Genomic DNA, 16,309 nt, shown 5'->3' with positions numbered 1-16,309 from the left:
TGCGGTAGATCAAAGCTGGCCCGGGATGCAGAGAGTGGTTCCGGTGAGCCAGCAATCAAGATGGGTGTCAGGAAGGCTGACGATTGGTGCGTTACAGGGAAAGAATTGGGGAAGGCCAGCGTTTGGAGGCCAGCGATAAGGAGGCCGGCGACGGAGGGGGTGGTGGGGAGGTGGGGGGGGGGGGGGGGGGCTGGTTGCAGTGTGCATGCGCCAGTCTCCGCAGTGACAGATCGGTGCATGCGCAGTGGCCTGCTCAGTGCTATGCTGCCAGCCTCTCCAACAGGATGAGGCCCCAAGCCCCACTTTTAAGCGTGAATCAGTCTGAGGCCATCTGTGTTACACAGAGTGTCAGAGATTCATTCAGGTAAGTTTGCCCAAAAAACGGGCGGGATGTTCTCCCATTTTCCCGCCCTCTGGGCACTTAGTTTTGTTTTGGGAGAATCCCAGCCAACATCTCCAGCAAATGCATCTAGATATGCATGTGGGACCTTTCTCTCTCACAACAATACTGCAGATAATGTCCAAGGAGAAATGTTCTCATGCTGCAGGTAGAACAAGGGATTCAAGCTGCAGACTAAAAATTCTGTCAGAATTTGCCTTCAAAATGAATTGCCTGCAATCTTCATCGGAATTAACAGTTCAGCTGATTTAGAAGTCACATACGAAATAGAAGCTACAGTTTTGGACAGTTGCAATCTCCCTCTTCCCAGTTCTCTTTCTGGGCTGCTCAATCTCTCCCAGCGACTCCTCCCATGCCTTTATCTTGCTTACATTTCCTAAGCTTTGATAGGCGTTTCTTACTGCCTGCTACATTTTCAAACAAGAAAAACTTAGCTTTATGATATCAGAGAGGGTTTATTAATTCACCTCAAGTACAATCGTCTGAATATTCCAATGGATTTATAGAATCATAGAGTCACAGAGGTTTACAACATGGAAACAGGCCCTTCAGCCCAACTTGTCCAGACTGCCCCTTTTTTTAAACCCCTAAGCTAGTCTCAACTGCCTGCATTTGGCCCATATCCTTCTATACCCATCTTACACATGTAACTGTCTAAACGCTTTTTAAAAGGCAAAATTGTTCCCGCCTCTACTACTACCTCTGGCAGCTTGTTCTAGACACTATGTGTGAACAAATTGCCCCTCTGGACCCTTTTGTATCTCTCCCCTCTTACCTTAAACCTATGCCCTCTAGTTTTAGACTTCCCTACCTTTGGGAAAAGATATTGACTATCTAGCTGATCTATGCCTCTCATTATTTTATAGACCTCTATAAACCTTTATTCGACTGGAACATAAAAAGCAGGCCGCACTATACAGCGGGCAGCGTCGGGAGCGGGCAGTGGAGTGAGTGGGAAGCAGAGTGAGAGCTGTAAGGGCTTTGGCTCGCAGGGCTTAGGCGGAAACGGGCGACACAGGACAGGTTTAAGTTCATTCTGTTACCCTTCAATTTCGAATCCTTGTTCTTTCCCAGTGCACTCTGAGGAAGGGAAAAAAGGGTTCAGTGTTCCACTGGAGCAATTCTTTTTCCTTGTAGCAGTAAGTTTTATATGGAGGGGATGGAAGTGAAGGCAGTGCAATGTACCTCCTGCAGAATGTTTGAGGTTTTGTAAGAGGGAGGTCGTGCCTTACAAATTTGGTGGAGCTTTTTGAGGAAGTGACAAAAACGGTTGATGAAGGAAGGGCCGTGGATGTCGTCTATATGGATTTCAGTAAGGCATTTGACAAAGTCCCACATGGCAGGTTGGTTAAGAAGGTTAAGGCTCATGGGATACAAGGAGAAGTGGCTAGATGGGTGGAGAACTGGCTTGGCCATAGGAGACAGAGGGTAGTGGTCGAAGGGTCTTTTTCCGGCTGGAGGTCTGTGACCAGTGGTGTTCCGCAGGGCTCTGTACTGGGACCTCTGCTATTTGCGATATATATAAATGATTTGGAAGAAGGTGTAACTGGTGTAATCAGCAAGTTTGTGGATGACACGAAGATGGCTGGAATTGCGGATAGCGAAGAGCATTGTCGGGCAATACAGCAGGATATAAATAGGCTGGAAAATTGGGCGGAGAGGTGGCAGATGGAGTTTAATCCGGATAAATGCGAAGTGATGCATTTTGGAAGAAATAATGTAGGGAGGAGTTATACAATAAATGGCAGAGTCATCAGGAGTATAGAAACACAGAGGGACCTGGGTGTGCAAGTCCACAAATCCTTGAAGGTGGCAACACAGGTGGAGAAGGTGGTGAAGAAGGCATATGGTATGCTTGCCTTTATAGGACGGGGTATAGAGTATAAAAGCTGGAGTCTGATGATGCAGCTGTATAGAACGTTGGTTAGGCCACATTTGGAGTACTGCGTCCAGTTCTGGTCACCGCACTACCAGATCTAATAGAGGTATACAAGATTATGAAGGGTATAGATAGGGTGAACAGTGGGAAGCTTTTTCCCAGGTCGGAGGTGACGATCACGAGGGGTCACGGGCTCAAGCTGAGAGGGGCGAAGTATAACTCAGACATCAGAGGGACGTTTTTTACACAGAGGGTGGTGGGGGCCTGGAATGCGCTGCCAAGTAGGGTGGTGGAGGCAGGCACGCTGACATCGTTTAAGACTTACCTGGATAGTCACATGAGCAGCCTGGGAATGGAGGGATACAAACGATTGGTCTAGTTGGACCAAGGAGCGGCACAGGCTTGGAGGGCCGAAGGGCCTGTTTCCTGTGCTGTACTGTTCTTTGTTCTTTGTGAGGGACACCGTCAGTGTCCCTGCTGAATACACCTGTGGGAGGTGCACCCATCTGCAGCTCCTCCAAGACCGCGTTAGGGAGCTGGAGCTGGAGTTGGATGAGCTGAGGTCATCAGGGAGGCAGAGAGGGCCATAGACACAAGCTTCAGGGATATAGTTGTTCCAGGGAATGGAAATAGATGGGTGACAGTGAGAGGGGCTGGGAGGAAGCAGTCGGTGCGGGGATCCCCTGTGGTCGTTCCCCTTAGCAACAAGTATTCCACTTTGGATACAGGTGAGGAAGGCGACCTACCAGTGGTAAGCCGCAGTGACCAGATCGCCAGCGCTGAGTCCGTCCCTGTGGCTCAGAAGGGAAAGGGGGAGAGCGGTAGAGCTATAGTTATTGGGGACTCGTTTGTTAGAGGGATAGATAGGAGGTTCTGTGGCAACAAGAGAGACTCACGGATGGTATGTTGCCTCCCGGATGCCAGGGTCCGTGACATCTCCGACCGTGTCTTCAGGATTCTAAAGGGGGAGGGGGAACAGTCACAAGTCGTGGTGCACGTCGGCACCAAAGACATAGGTAAGAGAGGGGACGGGGATTTAAAATAGAAATTCAGGGAGCTTGGGTGGAAGCTGAGAGCCAGGAAGCATGGTAGCACAGTGGTAGGGGCGGCACGGTAGCACAGTGGTTAGCACTGCTGCTTCACAGCTCCAGGGACCTGGGTTCGATTCCCGGCTTGGGCCACTGTCTGTGTGGAGTTTGCACATTCTCCTCGTGTCTGCGTGGGTTTCCTCCGGGTGCTCCGGTTTCCTCCCACAGTCCAAAGATGTGCGGGTTAGGTTGATTGGCCATGCTAAAAATTGCCCTTAGTGTCCTGGGATGCGTAGGTTAGAGGGTTTAGTGGGTAAATATGTAGGGATATGGGGGTAGGACCTGGGTGGGATTGTGGTCGGTGCAGACTCGATGGGCCGAATGGCCTCTTTCTGTACTGTAGGGTTTCTATCATTTCTAGGACAAAACAGGTTGTCATCTCTGGTATGTTGCCGGTGCCACGGGATAGCGAGTTGAGGAACAGGGAGAGAGTGCAGTTAAACACATGGATGCAGGGATGGTGTAGGAGGGAGGGTTTCAGCTATGTGGATAATTGGAACACTTTCTGGGGAAGGTGGGACCTGTACCAACAGGACGGGGTGCGCCTGAACCAGAAGGGCACCAATATCCTGGGAGGGAAATTTGCTACGGCTCTTTGGGGAGATTTAAACTAATTTGTCAGGGGGATGGGAAAAGGAGTTGTAGTCCAGAGGTCAGTGAGTGTAGTGAGGTACTGGGAAGGGTATCATGGTCAAAGGTGGGTACCAGCAGACAAGAAGGTGGGTTGAAGTGTGTCTACTTCAATGCAAGGAGCATCCGAAATAAGGTAGGTGAACTTGGGGCGTGGATTGGCACTTGGGACTACGATGTTGTGGCCATTACGGAGACATGGGTAGAACAGGGAAAGGAATGGTTGTTGGAAGTTCCGGGGTATAGATGTTTCAGTAAGGTAGGGTAGCTGGTAAAAGAGGTGGAGGAGTGGCACTGTTAATCAAGGAGAGTGGAACGGCTGCAGAAAGGCATTTCGAAGGGGATCTGCCTACAGAGGTAATATGGGCTGAGGTTAGGAATGGGAAAGGAGCGGTCACCTTGTTAGGAGTTTACTATAGGCCCCCTAATAGTAATAGAGATGTGGAGCAAGAAATTGCTAAGCAGATTATGGATAGGTGTGGAGGTCACAGGGTAGTTGTCATGGGGACTTTAACCTTCCAAATATTGATTGGAACCTTTATAGGTCGAATAGTTCGGATGGGGCAGTTTTTGTGCAGTGTGTGCAGGAGGGGTTCCTGACACAATATGTGGATAAGCCGACAAGAGGTGGGGCCACATTGGATTTGGTAATGGGAAATGAGCCGGGCCAAGTGTTGGATTTGGTTGTGGGAGAGCACTTTGGAGATAGTGACCACAATTCGGTGTCTTTTGTTATTGCAATGGAGAGGGAGAGGGCCATACGGCAGGGCATAGTTTACAATTGGGGGAGAGGTCATTATGATGCAATCAGGCGGGAATTAGGAAGCATAGGATGGGAACAAAAATTGTCAGGCAAAGGCACTAATGATAAGTGGAACTTTTTCAAGGAACAAATACTGCGTGTCCTTGATAGGTATGTCCCTGCCAGGCAGAGAGGAAATGGCCGAGTGAGGGAACCATGGTTCACAAAAGAGGTGGAATGTCTTGTCAAGAGGAAGAAGGAAGCGTATGTTAGGTTGAGAAAACAAGGTTCAATTGGCTCGATGGAGGGTTACAAGTTAGCAAGAAATGAGCTGAAAAAGGGGCTTAGGAGAGCTAGGAGGGGGCATGAGAAGTCCTTGGCGGGTCGGATCAAGGAAAACCCCAAGGCTTTTTACTCTTATGTGAGGAATAAAAGAATGACCAGGGTGAGGCTGGGACCGGTCAAGGACGGCAGTGGGAATTTGTGCATGGAGTCAGAAGAGATATGAGAGGTGATGAATGAATACTTTTCTTCGGTGTTCACCAAGGAGAGGGGCTATGTTTTTGAGGAAGAGATGGTGTCACAGGCTGATAGGCTGGAGGAAGTAGATGTTCGGAGGGAAGATGTACTAGCAATTTTGAATAAACTGAAAGTTGATAAGTCCCCTGGGCCTGATGAAATATATCCTAGGATTCTTTGGGAGGCAAGGGATGAGATAGCAGAGCCTTTGGCATTGATCTTTGCGTCCTCACTGCCCACGGGTTGGTGCCAGAGGACTGGAGAGTGGTGAATGTGGTTCCTCTGTTTAAGAAAGGGAATAGAAATGACCTGGTAATTATAGGCCGGTTAGTCTTACTTCGGTGGTCGGTAAGTTGATGGAAAAGGTCCTTAGGGATAGGATTTACAACCATTTAGAAAGATGCAGCTTAATCCGGGTTAGTCAGCACGGATTTGTGAAGGGCAAGTCTTGCCTCACAAATTTGATAGAATTTTTTGAGGAGGTAACTAAGTGTGTAGATGAAGGTAGTGCAGTTGATGGATTTTAGTAAGGCGTTTGATAAAGTCCCCCACGGTCGGTTTATGAAGAAAGTAAGGATGTGTGGGATAGATAGAAGTTTGGCCGATTGGATAGGTAACTGGCTATCTAACAGAAGACAGAGGGTGGTGGTGGATGGAAAATTTTCGGACTGGAAACCGGTTACCAGCGGAGTGCCACAGGGATCAGTGCTTGGTCCTCTGCTATTTGTAATTTTTATACATGACTTGGAGGAGGGGTCTGAAGGGTGGTTCAGTAAATTTGCTGATGACACCAAGATTAGTGGATGAGGTGGAGGGCTGTTGTAGGCTGCAAAGAGATATAGATAGGATGCAGAGCTGGGCTGAAAAATGGCAAATGGAGTTTAACCCTGACAAATGCGAGGTGATTCATTTTGGTAGGACAAATTTAAATGTGGATTACAGGGTCAAAGGTAGGGTTCTGAAGAATGTGGAGGAACAGAGAGATCTTGGGGTTCATATCCATAGATCTCTGAAGGTTGCCACTCAAGTGGATAGAGCCGTGAAGAAGGCCTATAGTGTGTTGGCGTTCATTAACAGGGGGTTTGAGTTTAAGAGTCGTGGGGTTATGCTGCAACTGTACAGGACCTTGGTGAGACCACATTTGGAATATTATGTGCAGTTCTGGTCACCTCACTACAAGAAGGATGTGGAGACATTGGAAAGAGTGCAAAGGAGATTTACCAGGATGCTGCCTGGTTTGGAGGGTAGGTCTTATGAGGAAAGGTTGAGGGAACTTGGGCTTTTCTCTTTGGAGCGGAGGAGGTTGAGAGGAGACTTGATAGAGGATTATAAGATGATGAGGGGGATAGATAGAGTGAATGTTCAAAGACTATTTCATCGGGTGAATGGAGCGGTAACTAGGGGGCATAACTATAGGGTTCATGGTGGGAGATATAGGAAGGATGTCCGAGGTAGGTTTTTTACTCAGAGAGTGGTTGGGTTGTGGAATGGACTGCCTGCAGGGATAGTGGAGTCAGAAACTTTAGGAACATTTAAGAAGCTATTAGATAGGCACATGGAGTACTTCGGGATGATAGGGAGGAAATAGCTTGATCTGGGTTTCAGACAAAGCTCGGCACAACATCGTGGGCTGAAGGGTCTGTTCTGTGCTGTACTGTTCTATGTTCTATGTTCTAAGATCACCCCTCAGCCTTCTACACTCCAGAGGAAAAAGTCCCAGTCTATTCAGCCTCTCCTTATAACTCAAACCATCAAGTCCTGGTAGCATCCTAGTAAATCTTTTCTAGGATATATAGGATATATAAATATATAATAGACTTAAACTTAAATCTGTCTTTATTTTGGTACATGTGAATCACAACTGAATTCTCAATAATCGTTTCTACCTTTGATAATGTCTTGTTAATACTAAAAAAGTGTTTCTAAGACTGACCACTAATCCTAACTGCTAACCCTACCCATTAAACTGCGTAATGTCAATCGTGTAATGCAGGTCAGGCAGTGATGTTGATTATCACTGAGATATTGGCGATGTGTCTTTTTGAAGCTTCAACGCAGCTGCAGAAGAGTCAGGCTCTCATCATAGAATCATAGAATCCTACAGTGCAGAAGGAGGCCATTCGGCCCATCGAGTCTGCACCGACCACAATCCCACCCAGGCCCTATCCCCATAACCCTAGCTAGTCCCCCTGACAATAGGGGCAATTTTAGCATGGCCAATCCACTCGCACATCTTTGGACTATGGGAGGAAACCGGAGCACCTGGAGGAAATCCACTCAGACACGGGGTGAATGTGCAAACTCCGCACTGACAGTGACCCGAGCCGGGAATCGAAACCGGTCCCTGACGCTGTGAGGTGGCAGTGCTAACCACTGTGCCACCGTGCTGCTTTTGGCAGAAACAAAAACAGAAGATCTGACAGTATCTGTGGAGACAGAACAGAGACAACATTTCAAGTCTGAATGGCAAAGTGTCTTGCTCTTGGTCTGACAAAAAGTAATCCAGACTTGAAATGTTAGCTCTGAATTCTCCACAGATGCTGTCAGATCTGATAAAATTTCCCAGTATTTTCTGTTTTTCTTTCAGATTCCAGCTTCAGCATTAATATGCAGGTGTCTTGGCAGGTTTGTCAATCATCGCCCTCTTTCTTTTTATATTTCCAATGTAAAAATTAATGATTTGTAAATGGCAAGTAGTAAAAAGAGGCTAAAGTTGGAGGAACAGAGTTTTTCAAGTTGAACTAAGCCCCTTTCACCTATTGGCTCTATACTTGCTGACTTACATTGGCTCCCAGTCAAGCAATGCCTCGATATTAAAATTCCCATCCATGTTTTCAAATCCAATACCACAACCCTCCAGATATCTGTGCTCATCTAATTCTGGCCTCTTAAGCATCCCAAATTTTAGTTGCTCCACAATTGGTGACCAAACCTTTACCTGCTTAGGCCCTAAGATCTGGAATACCCTTCCTACACCTCTCTCTCTCACTCTATACTCCTTTAGGGTGCTCCTTAAAAGCTTTCTCTTTTATTCAACTTTTGACCATCTGGCCTAATATCGCTTCATGTAGCTTGGATTATGTAAATTTTTATACACCTCAAAGCACCTTGGCATGCGTTTCTATTTTGAAGCACATTTAAGTGCGGTTTGTTGTTGGAAGAAGTTAAAAGATAAGGAGGGATGACTGGCGTATTACCTAGAGAAGTATTACTGAAGCATTAATATGTGTCAAAATGGCACAAGGATAAATATAAAAATAGAAGGATAAATAAATTGAATATAACATATACAAATTTGTCTCTAGCTGTTATTTATATAACCTTCAACTTTCCCTAAAATCCTTCTAGTGTGTTTAACACTACATTTCACTCTGTTTAAGTGAGTGAAGTCACTCACTTAAAAAGGCATTTTAAATTCTGTTGGTCTGAAGTACATTGCCAAGGAATAACACTTATCAAGTCAGAAAATTGTCACTTCTATAACACACAGCCTAACTCCTTTTTGAACTTTCAGATTATGTAATTGTCAAAGGTTATGACTCCATATAGAGAGAAACATGAATCATTATACTTACAGAATTACCTGTGGGAAATGTGAAACAATAATCCCCAATTTCAGGATTATTATATTGTATACTTCTTGGTGCATTGTTGAATGCTATATTCAGGATGGCATTGCTGGATTCTCTTATAGTAAACTTTAAATTGTTGCGACTTCTTTCGTGGATGTTTTGTACTGTAAATACTGCACTGCCCCTTCTACTCTTCGCCACGAAGCTCAGTGAGTTCTTATCTAAGTATCAACACAAAATATTTACAGGTTAATCACAGAAAACAGATGAAATCGGCAGAATTTTAAAACCACTGCTTTATGTGCAGTGATCCAACAGTCAAAGAAGAATATTGGCAGAATGAAGCAAATCTTATTAAATGAGAACTGCTGAACTTTTAGAATTTGAAAAGATAATTTGAGCAATGTTACGCATTCTGTTGTTGTGTGGATTGTTGCTGTAAGGAACTCCTGTCTAAATTCCACTTCCTACAACCTCATCTATCACTGTCTTGATCCACTTTGCAATTTACACTATCCAAAACTGAGCTAATTTATTATCAATGAATGGGTATACATTCTCAGGAATTTGGAAGAATGGAGAGATAATCTCAGTGGAATGTATAAAATTCTTCAGAGGGTTTGATAGGTAGATGCAGAAAGGGTTATTTCAGATGGAAGTCTAAAAGTAGGGGTAATAGACTCAGGATAAAGGACCAGCCAATGAGGATTGAGATGAAGAGAAATCTCTTCACTCAGTGCGTTGTGAATCTTTGGAAATCTGTGCCCCAGAGGAATGCGGATGCACAGTCCATGATAATGACCCCTCTCTGGGAGCGTCATTCCTGCGGCACTTGTTGTTTTTCCATTTCCATTGTTGGGGATATGTGGACCTAAAAGTCTTAAAGTTTAAAATTTATTTTATTAGTCACAAGTAGGCTTACATTAACACTGCAATGAAGTTACTGTGGCTCCTGCTCTGCCCAAGACCGCAAGGAACTACAAAAGGTCGTGAATGTAGCCCAATCCTTCAACCAAACCAGCCTCCCATCCATTGACTCTGTCTACACTTCCTGCTGCCTCGGCAAAACAGCCAGCATAATTAAGGACCCCACGCACCCTGGACATTCTCTCTTCCACCTTCTTCCTTCAGGAAAAAGATAAAAAAGTCTGAGGTCACGTACCAACCGACTCAAGAACAGCTTCTTCCCTGCTGCTGTCAGACTTTTGAATGGACTTACCTTGCATTAAGTTGATCTTTCTCTACACCTTAGGTATGACTGTAACACTACATTCTGCACTCTTTCCTTCTCTATGAACGGTATGCTTTGTCTGTATAGCGTGCAAAAAACAATATTTTTCACTGTATGTTAATATATGTGACAATAATAAATCAAATCAAATCCCCTAGTCGCCACACTCCAGCACCTGTTTGGGTACACTGAGGGAGAATTTAGCATGACCAATCCACCTAACCAGCATGTCTTTCAGACTGTGGAAGGAAACCCACACAGACATGGGGAGAACTTACAGATTGCGCACAGACAGTGACCCAAGCCGCGAATTGAACCCGGGTCCCTGGCACTGTGAGGCAGCAGTGCTAACCACTGTGCTACCATGCATTTATATACCTGTGGTTGCTCCAGTGTAATGGGTCATTTATTTTCATTGCATACAATTGAGGTGACAAATTCTATGGCCTTATCCCAAGGTTCCACATGGGCTGACCCCTGAGTGTTAAAGATTTTCATCTTGATAGGCTCTCCAATGCTTAGCTTTAGCAATGGTTTGGAAATCTTGTCAAAATGAAATTTGGCTTTCTGCTATTTCACCTTGATGTTTTCACGCCTGTTACTACTACTGGTTTCAGTGGATTTTTTGTTACCAGAAGACTATTTTGGGTGCAGTTAGTCTTTGAACTGGATTAATTTCCATGCCTTCAGTCTTTGCGTTTCACCTCTCAAGGATTGCCGTGTGTACATATATCTGTGCTGGATTTGCTCTTGATGATTCAACAAAGAACAAAGAACAATACAGCACAGGAACAGGCCCTTCGGCCCTCCAAGCCCGCGCCGCTCCCCGGTCCAGGATTGAATCCTGAATCCAGGATCCCCGCCCAATTTTCCAGCCTATCTACATCCTAATATCCTATCCACCGAGCTGTCCCTCACAGCTACGATGCTTTGTTCATCACAACCTATTTACTCACCCCCACCCCCCCATTCCAGACCATGTGATCTCCAGGGAGAGGCGAAAACCCAGAGTGAAAACCCCAGGGCCAATATGGGGAAAAAAAAATCTGGGAAATTCCTCTCCGACCCCCTGAGGCGATCGAAACGAGTCCAGGAGATCACACTGGCCCTGATCAGAAAATGCTTCCCAACCCTATTCATTTCCACTTCTGCTTTATGAACACCATCTGAATTCCCTGCCCCCGAGACAGGTTCCCAACTATCCGCAGTCTCGCTCTGTACTGGCACCAGCAAGATGATCATAGAATGAAGCCTTGAAACGAGAAACAAAGAACAATTAGCCCGCGCCACTCCCCGGTCCAAACTAGACCACTCTTTTGTATCCCTCTGTTCCCACTCCGTTCATATAGCTGTCTAGATAAGTCTTAAACGTTCCCAGTGTGTCCGCCTCCACCACCTTGCCCGGCAACACATTCCAGGCCCCCACGACCCTCTGTGTAAAATATGTCCTTCTGATATCTGTGTTAAACCTCCCCCCCCCCTTCACCTTGAACCTATATCATCCTTCGGTGATTTTAATTATTGCCTCAGCATTTACATTCAACTGCAGAAAATGTGGAGATGATGTATAGTGTTGAATTGCTCAATTCTTTGTGAAGTAGCTAAAGTTGTCACTTGTGAATTGAGTACCGTTGTCCCTCATCACATGCCTGGAATGTTGTAATGATTGAAGTGGGCTCTCTGGCATCCTACTATTTCTCCTGTCACCATTGAAGCCAGCTGGTCTCACTCCCAGTGGTCAGAATAGTAGTCAACAATGACAAGATAATCAGTGCCTGCTAGAATGAAGAGGTCTACTTCCAGCTTCATCTATGGTCTGTCTGGGATGTCATGCCTCATTACAGCTCTCTAGCTTGTTTAGCTTGATACTCATTACTAGCACTGCACTGGCTGATATGATCTTTAATTCCATTACTCATGTTTGGCCAGTCTTGTGTTTCTCAGACTCAATTCAATTCCTCGATCGCTTGCCTGGAAGTGTTTCAGCATCTCTCTTCTCATCCTCTTGGAAATGATAACTATTTGCTTTGTACAAGATTTCATCTTGGGGTTTCAATTTAACCTGGTATGTCCAGTATACCCTTGTGACCACAGATGTGTCATTGATGCATTCAGGCTTTGCTTTCTTCACTACTTCTTGTAGCACCTGGAGAGTTGCATCTTGTTGGGTAGTTTAAGTAAGGTTCTTGTCTATCATGTTCAACAGCTCTGCTGGGTTGATGATTTCCAGATCATGTTTTGCTGCTGCTTCAAGTTGAATTTGGAAGATTTCACATTCTGTTGTAACTTTCTTCATGGGGACGCTGCTCTGTTTCCCTTGTTTGTTTGTCATACCCAGATGATGGCTGGGAAATCAGTGCATAGCTGATTATCATATGGAAATGTCATTGAAATTGACATTTCCATATGATTAGCGGGCCTGGGACGGTATTCTCCAGGCCTGCTAGCATCTCTCCCGTCCCCACTGGGAGTGGTTCCCACCAGCAGGATTTACAACTGCTTCCCATTAACGGGGCACAGGCATCCTCACCCCACTGGTGGGGACAGAGGCCATTGAGACCCCCATGGGAGATTGGGTGCAAGGGGGGTGCCCTTTGGGCAGTACCAGCCTGGCAGTACCAGCCTGGCACTGCCCCCTGGCACCTTGGCACTGCCCACTGGGCACCGGGCAGTGCCAAGGGGTGGGGCCAGAGGGAGGTAGGGCCTGTTGGGGGGCAATCGGTGAGGTCAGGACCTATTGCCACTCTGCAAATGGGATCGGTGGGGAAGGAGAGAGGAGACGAAAGGGGCTGACCATCGGGATTGGGTTGGGCCTGGTCATCAGGGTGGGGAAGGTAGATCAGGGCTCGCCAATGGAGGGGAAGGATAGATCAGGGCTGGCCATCGGAAGCGAAGTAGATTGGGGGGTCCAATAGGCCAGCGATCCGGGCAAGGATCTGGAGGGCTCCGGGGAAGGTCAGCGACCATGAGGCCGGCTGGGGGGATGCGGTGTTTCTGGGGGGGGGAATGGGTGTCCACAATGACAGATCGGCACATGTGCAGTGGCCCATCGAGCACTATGCTGCCGGACTCTTGAGCAGGAATAGGCCCCACCCATCACTTTTCAGAGTGAATTAAGCTATAGCATGCTGTATTGCTCAGAGTATCGGAGATTCGTTCAGATAAGTACGCCCAAAAAACGGGCAGGAAATATGCCCGTTTTCCCGCCTGTTGGGCACTTAGCTTTGTTTTGGGAGAATTCTGGCTGAAGTAACATTCCTTGCAGATACTTTGCAGGAGATAGTAGTGGTTTAAGAAAAAATGCTTTGAAGTACTTTGTGGTCAGACTCCACGGTTGCTTTGTCTGTTCCAAGAAGGTACTAATGAAAATACTCGCAGGCAAAAACGGACCAGGCACTCTTGCTGAAGCTGAGAGTAGTAATGTCCCATTTGCTTTAGTGCCCTGGATGCAAATATGATAAGTTGGCCTTGGTGCATCAGATTTGCTCCACAACTTCGCTGCCATCAGACTGCAAGCCGACTGCATCATTGACGATATAGTACTTCAGCACTGGCACTGTCATCACTAGCTATTTGGTTTTAGTGAACACTGCTTCTTTTTTGGCCCTCCATATCACTGCACATTTTAGGCAGTGAACTTGAATAATGGTTCACACTTAGATGCCAAATTAGGTAAAAGCTTTGCCAAATAGTTCACAAATCCAACAAATCATTGCACTGCTTTCACGTCTGTTGGTTGCTACGGCTCTCGCCTTGCCAAAATCAGGCAAAGACCTTTTGCTTTCAATACATGACCTATGCACATGACTTCAGGTACCTTCAGTTGCAATCTTTTCTTGTTCAGCTTCAGGTTCATCTGCTGAGCTCTCTTGAGCAGAGATATTAAATTCCGACCATGGTCAGCTACTGCTATGTCCATTGTCTCTCCACATCTATTGACTAGTAGATCATCTACTGTGGCTTCCTCTCTACGAGTGTCACTGACTGTTGATGCACTTCTGGAGTCGTGGAAATGGCAAACAGCATGTGTGACCATCTTTCAGTATCTCCCAAATGGCATTCAGAATGTCGTTAGAAAGCTGCTGCTTTCACCCAGCTTCATTTGCCAGTAACCATCTTTCACATCTGGTAGTAAAGATCTTTGCCTTGGCAAGTTGCAGCAAAATTCATTGATGGTTTGCATAGGGTAGTGAGATCTCTTTAGCCCTTTATATAGATCCGTTGATTCAAAGATATCCAGGTTGTTTCATTGCTACCATGGTGCTAATCTAGTCTGTAGGATTTTGTCATTTTTTTTATTATTCCCCTCTCTTCCAGCTCTTCTATCTTTTAGGTGTCTTTTAAGTTTGAGGGCAGCTGGAACTCTTCTTGGCAGATCCTGAATTGGTCTTATACTCTCACCTACTTGTAGAATGTATTCTCCTGGCAGACATCCCAATCCTGTAAACACATCTTTGTTCTCCTCTAGGGTATGTTCAGCAGTCAATGGTTTTGTGTGCTGTGATACATTGTAAATCTCCATTGGCATGTGCAAGGTCATCTGTCCAATCTTTAGACTTTTTTTCAGCTGAGATGAGTGGCTGTTGCATCCCATCTATGATTTGGAATGCTAGGGACGAAATTTTCCCATCCCGCCTGCCACAGGAATCATAGCGGGCGGGACATGAACCGTGCAAAAGTCCATTGACCTCGGGAAGGATTTTTTGGTCTTGGGGCAATCACGGCTGGAAAATCACACCCTAGATCTTTTTTGCCATTTCACTGGGGTCTCAGACTAATTTGTTTGCTTGGTAAGAGTATTTTGCCATCATCTAGCCTCAACCTTCATTTTTGGACCACCATAGTTGACGTTGCATGATGCCCCAGTGTTTTTCCGACATTTCTTGTGCACTTGACGCTCTCCTTCAGCGATCATCAATGTAACAGTCACACAAACCATTCATCATATATAGACTTGATGGAACTAACCTGTTGTATTATGTATAGTGCTTCAGACTTCTGCTGATACAGTATGTCTGAGGTGAAGGACGCCGTCAGTGTCCCTGCTGATTACACCTATGGGAAGTGCACCCATCTGCAGCTCCTCCAAAACCGTGTTAGGGAACTGGAGCTGGGGTTGGATGAACTTAGGATCATTAGGGAGGCAGAGGTGGCCATAGACAGAAGCTTCATGGATATAGTTACTCCAGGAAAGGAAAATAGATGGGTGACAGTGAGAGGGGCTGGGAGGAAGCAGTCAGTGCAGGGATCCCCTGTGGTCGTTCCCCTTAGCAACAAGTATTCTGCTTTAGATGCAGTTGAGGGGGACGACATACCAGTGGTGAGCCGCAGTGAGCGGATCTCCAGCCCTGAGTCCGTCCCTGTGGCTCGGGAGGATAAGGGGGAGAACGGGAGGGCAATAGTTATTGGGGACTCGTTAGTTAGAGGGATTGCTAGGAGGTTCTGTGGCAGCAAAAGAGACTCACGGATGGTATGTTGCCTACCGGATGCCAGGGTCCGTGACGTCTCGGACCGTGTTTTCCGGATTCTTAAGGGGGAGGGGGAACAGTCACAAGTCGTGGTACACATTAGTACCAACGACATAGGTTAAGAGAAGGGACGGGGATTTAAAACAGGAATTTAGGGAGCTGGGCTGGAAGCTGAGAGCCAAGACAAAACATGTGGTCATCTCTGGTACGTTGCCGGTGCCACGTGATAGCAAGTTGAGGAACAGGGAGAGAGTGCAGTTAAACATGTGGTCGCAGGGATGGTGTAGGAGGGAGGGTTTCAGCTACGTGGATAATTGGAACACATTCTGGGGAAGGTGGGACCTGTACCAACAGGACGGGGTGCACCTGAACCAGAGGGGCGCCAATATCCTGGGAGGGAAATTTGATACGGCTCTTCAGGGGGGTTTAAACTAATTTGTCAGGGGGGGTGGGAAAAGGAGTTGTAGTCCGGAAGTCAGTGTTGAGGGTAGTGAGGTATTGGGGAAGGTATCAAGGTCAAGGGTGGGTACCAGTAGACAGGAAGGTTGAAGTGTGTCTACTTCAATGCAAGGAACATCCGGAACAAGGTAGATGAACTTGGGACGTAGATTGGTGCTTGGGACTACGATGTTGTGGCCATTACGGAGACATGGGTAGAACAAGGACAGGAATGGTTGTTGGACGTTCCGGGGTATAGATGTTTCAGTAAGTGTAGGGAAGCTGGTAAAAGAGGTGGAGGAGTAGCATTGTTAATCAAGGATAATTTAACGGCTGCGGAAA

The 16,309-nt window shown here is 46.4% G+C and overlaps 1 protein-coding gene across 1 annotated transcript in view; it reads right to left on the bottom strand.

The window, feature by feature from the left end:
- The window catches only part of LOC144497223 (complement factor H-like), a 138,314-nt gene that overhangs the window by 4,336 nt on the left and 117,669 nt on the right, over window positions 1-16,309 (bottom strand). Inside the window, exon 15 of the mRNA XM_078218136.1 lies at window positions 8,834-9,051. Within this exon, the coding sequence (XP_078074262.1) occupies window positions 8,834-9,051 (218 nt within the window). The remainder of the gene's footprint in view (window positions 1-8,833; window positions 9,052-16,309) is intronic.

The sequence above is a fragment of the Mustelus asterias genome, chromosome 8 (assembly GCF_964213995.1).
Source record: "Mustelus asterias chromosome 8, sMusAst1.hap1.1, whole genome shotgun sequence".
NCBI classification, from domain to species: domain Eukaryota; kingdom Metazoa; phylum Chordata; class Chondrichthyes; order Carcharhiniformes; family Triakidae; genus Mustelus; species Mustelus asterias.
Note: the sequence above shows the minus strand (reverse complement) of the source record. Positions and strands in the feature narration are given on the sequence as shown.